Source organism: Juglans regia, chromosome 11, assembly GCF_001411555.2.
Source record: "Juglans regia cultivar Chandler chromosome 11, Walnut 2.0, whole genome shotgun sequence".
In the NCBI taxonomy this organism is placed as follows: Eukaryota; Viridiplantae; Streptophyta; class Magnoliopsida; order Fagales; family Juglandaceae; genus Juglans; species Juglans regia.
This window is the reverse complement of record NC_049911.1, coordinates 14,652,687-14,654,637: the sequence shown is the minus strand read 5'-3', so window position 1 is coordinate 14,654,637 and position 1,951 is coordinate 14,652,687. Positions and strand designations below refer to the sequence as shown.

Here is a 1,951-nt window from a genome sequence, read left to right as displayed (position 1 = left end):
TATTCGTAACCGGATTTTTTTTTTCAAAAACAGGATTTTTGTTTCAAAACGAGATCGTTTTTTAACATGCAAAATGAAAAACTAGAGTTCAAAAAAACTGGAGTTAAAAAAAGTGGAGTTAAAACCATATACCAGTTATAATCCGGATATCCTAAAATTGGATATCCACCCAGGTTGTGACCGGGTTTACCTGGGTTGTAACCGGGTTTAACCGGATGAGTATCTGCCCGTCATTAAAAATCCAGGTACGAATCCGAATATGATCCTTATCCGGATGCACACCCCTATCCACAAGTAAAAAACACAATCAGAGAAAATAAAAAAACTTTCTTGAATTAAATTAGTACATATACCATACATGAAAACCAGATAATTGCAATCATCTGGCTAGTACACTAGTCGATTAAATGAGGCTACACTTGAGGCAGTGCTCTGTCCATTCTTGCCTTGAATGGAGTAGAATTCCATTTCATCTTCTCATTCTTCCCAAACAAAAAACAACTCTTAGACACCAAAGTCAAGAAAACAACTGAACACATATAGGATGAGTCGCTTCACTAATACCTTTTTGTTTTTGCTTCCTGCCTTTGTCATTTCTTCACAAGAAGGGCCTGAGCCAGTGAGCCTGAATCCCTGCTCTGCCCAGTATGACTCCAGTAACTTCCAACGGTACCTATAATCAGCTTGTCCTCAGGACTTTGGCTTTTTGACAGTCTCGAAGATGGAGATGCAGAAAACCATAGGTGCTCTTCAAGAGTCAATGCTCCTAGAACTGGCTTGTTCTCATGACTTCTAATTGAATTCGCTTTCTCAGAGGCTGAGTTCCCAGTAGAATTACTACTATTCCTGGAGCTGGGCGAAGATTCGGATACAACCAGCCAGCTTGAAAGGCTGGTATCAACAAGAATTTGTTCTTGTTTTGGCTTCAAATCATTGGACTTTGGCTCTAAATTGACTTTCTCCTTTGCTTTATTCATTAAAGGCGTGTCTGTTTTTGCTTGGACCGCCTTCCCTTGAGTAAGATTTTCGATTGGCGTCAGGACTGAACGAAAGCACTGACTTGCGTTTGTCTTGAGCTCCTCATGAGTTGAAGCATGAACCGGGATCGGACTATTTACCTCCTTTTCGCCGGTTTCAATGGCACCAACGTGCGTTCTTGAATCAATGGACAAAGAAAACAATGACTCCGAAGTTTCTTCTTGAATCAGTGAATCGTCATTCCCAATTTCATCATTATCATCATAATCCAACTCGCCTGCAAACCTTTGATATCTGTGGTTCGAAGGAAAGGGTAGAATGCTTGAAGCAATCAAACCCGAAATCTGTTTGCCTTCTTCAGCTCCTCCTCGATTTCCATTCTGTTTCTCCTCAAAGGTAAATTTCTTTCCGGCGCTGCGATTCGGCTGCACTTCAACTCTCACTCTGTTTTGAAATTGTAAACAAACGTCTAGATATAAATCCATCAATAAATAAGGTAGGGAGTAACGTTTTTAAGTAACTGAGTTAAAATAAGTAACTCAAGAATGATAAATAGCATCTACCCAGAATTACAATGAACTATAAAAATGTAAGATAAATTCAAAATCCAAGCATGTAACAATGGAAAACTCACTCTGATTCCGTGATGGGGGTAACGGGTTTCTCAATGCCTTTTTGCTTTTGTAGAAGAGTGGTTTGAAAAGCTTCGTTAGCCTCAAGACTCTGGAAAAGTTTCAGAGAAAGTAAGAAAAAAAAAAGGATATCAGAACTAAAAAAGCTGATAAAATGTTCAAATTCCCACGAAAGATCAAGCTTGGAAGGACGCTTACTTGGTCTCCAGAAGCCATTATTTGAGGATTTCGATGCTTGGGAGTAGAAAAACAAGCTAGAAAGCACCCCATAATTAGCCACTAATGATTTGTATAAAGTTGGCTTTGCTCAAAAGAGAGGAAAACTGGCTTACTAAAGTCTC

At 39.3% G+C, this 1,951-nt stretch overlaps 1 protein-coding gene across 1 annotated transcript; it reads right to left on the bottom strand.

Moving 5' to 3' along the window:
• Window positions 1-344: 344 nt before the first annotated feature.
• Window positions 345-1,951, bottom strand: LOC109018822. Its single transcript, XM_019001006.2, has 3 exons — window positions 1,809-1,951; window positions 1,613-1,701; window positions 345-1,422 (listed from the first exon to the last, which is right to left on the bottom strand). Exons 1-3 carry the CDS (start codon window positions 1,878-1,880, stop codon window positions 591-593), a joined length of 993 nt encoding a protein of 330 aa, XP_018856551.2. The 5' UTR covers window positions 1,881-1,951; the 3' UTR covers window positions 345-590.

What these genes read in the sequence shown, in the direction of transcription:
- LOC109018822 (XM_019001006.2), bottom strand. Translation starts at nt 1,880, where the DNA reads ATGGGGTGCTTTCTAGCTTGTTTTTCTACTCCCAAGCATCGAAATCCT. An exon ending in TAATGGCTTCTGGAGACCAA is followed by an intron (nt 1,702 to 1,808) that starts GTAAGCGTCCTT and finishes AAACTTTTCCAG; the next exon opens with AGTCTTGAGGCTAACGAAGC. An exon ending in ACCCCCATCACGGAATCAGA is followed by an intron (nt 1,423 to 1,612) that starts GTGAGTTTTCCA and finishes ATTTCAAAACAG; the next exon opens with AGTGAGAGTTGAAGTGCAGC.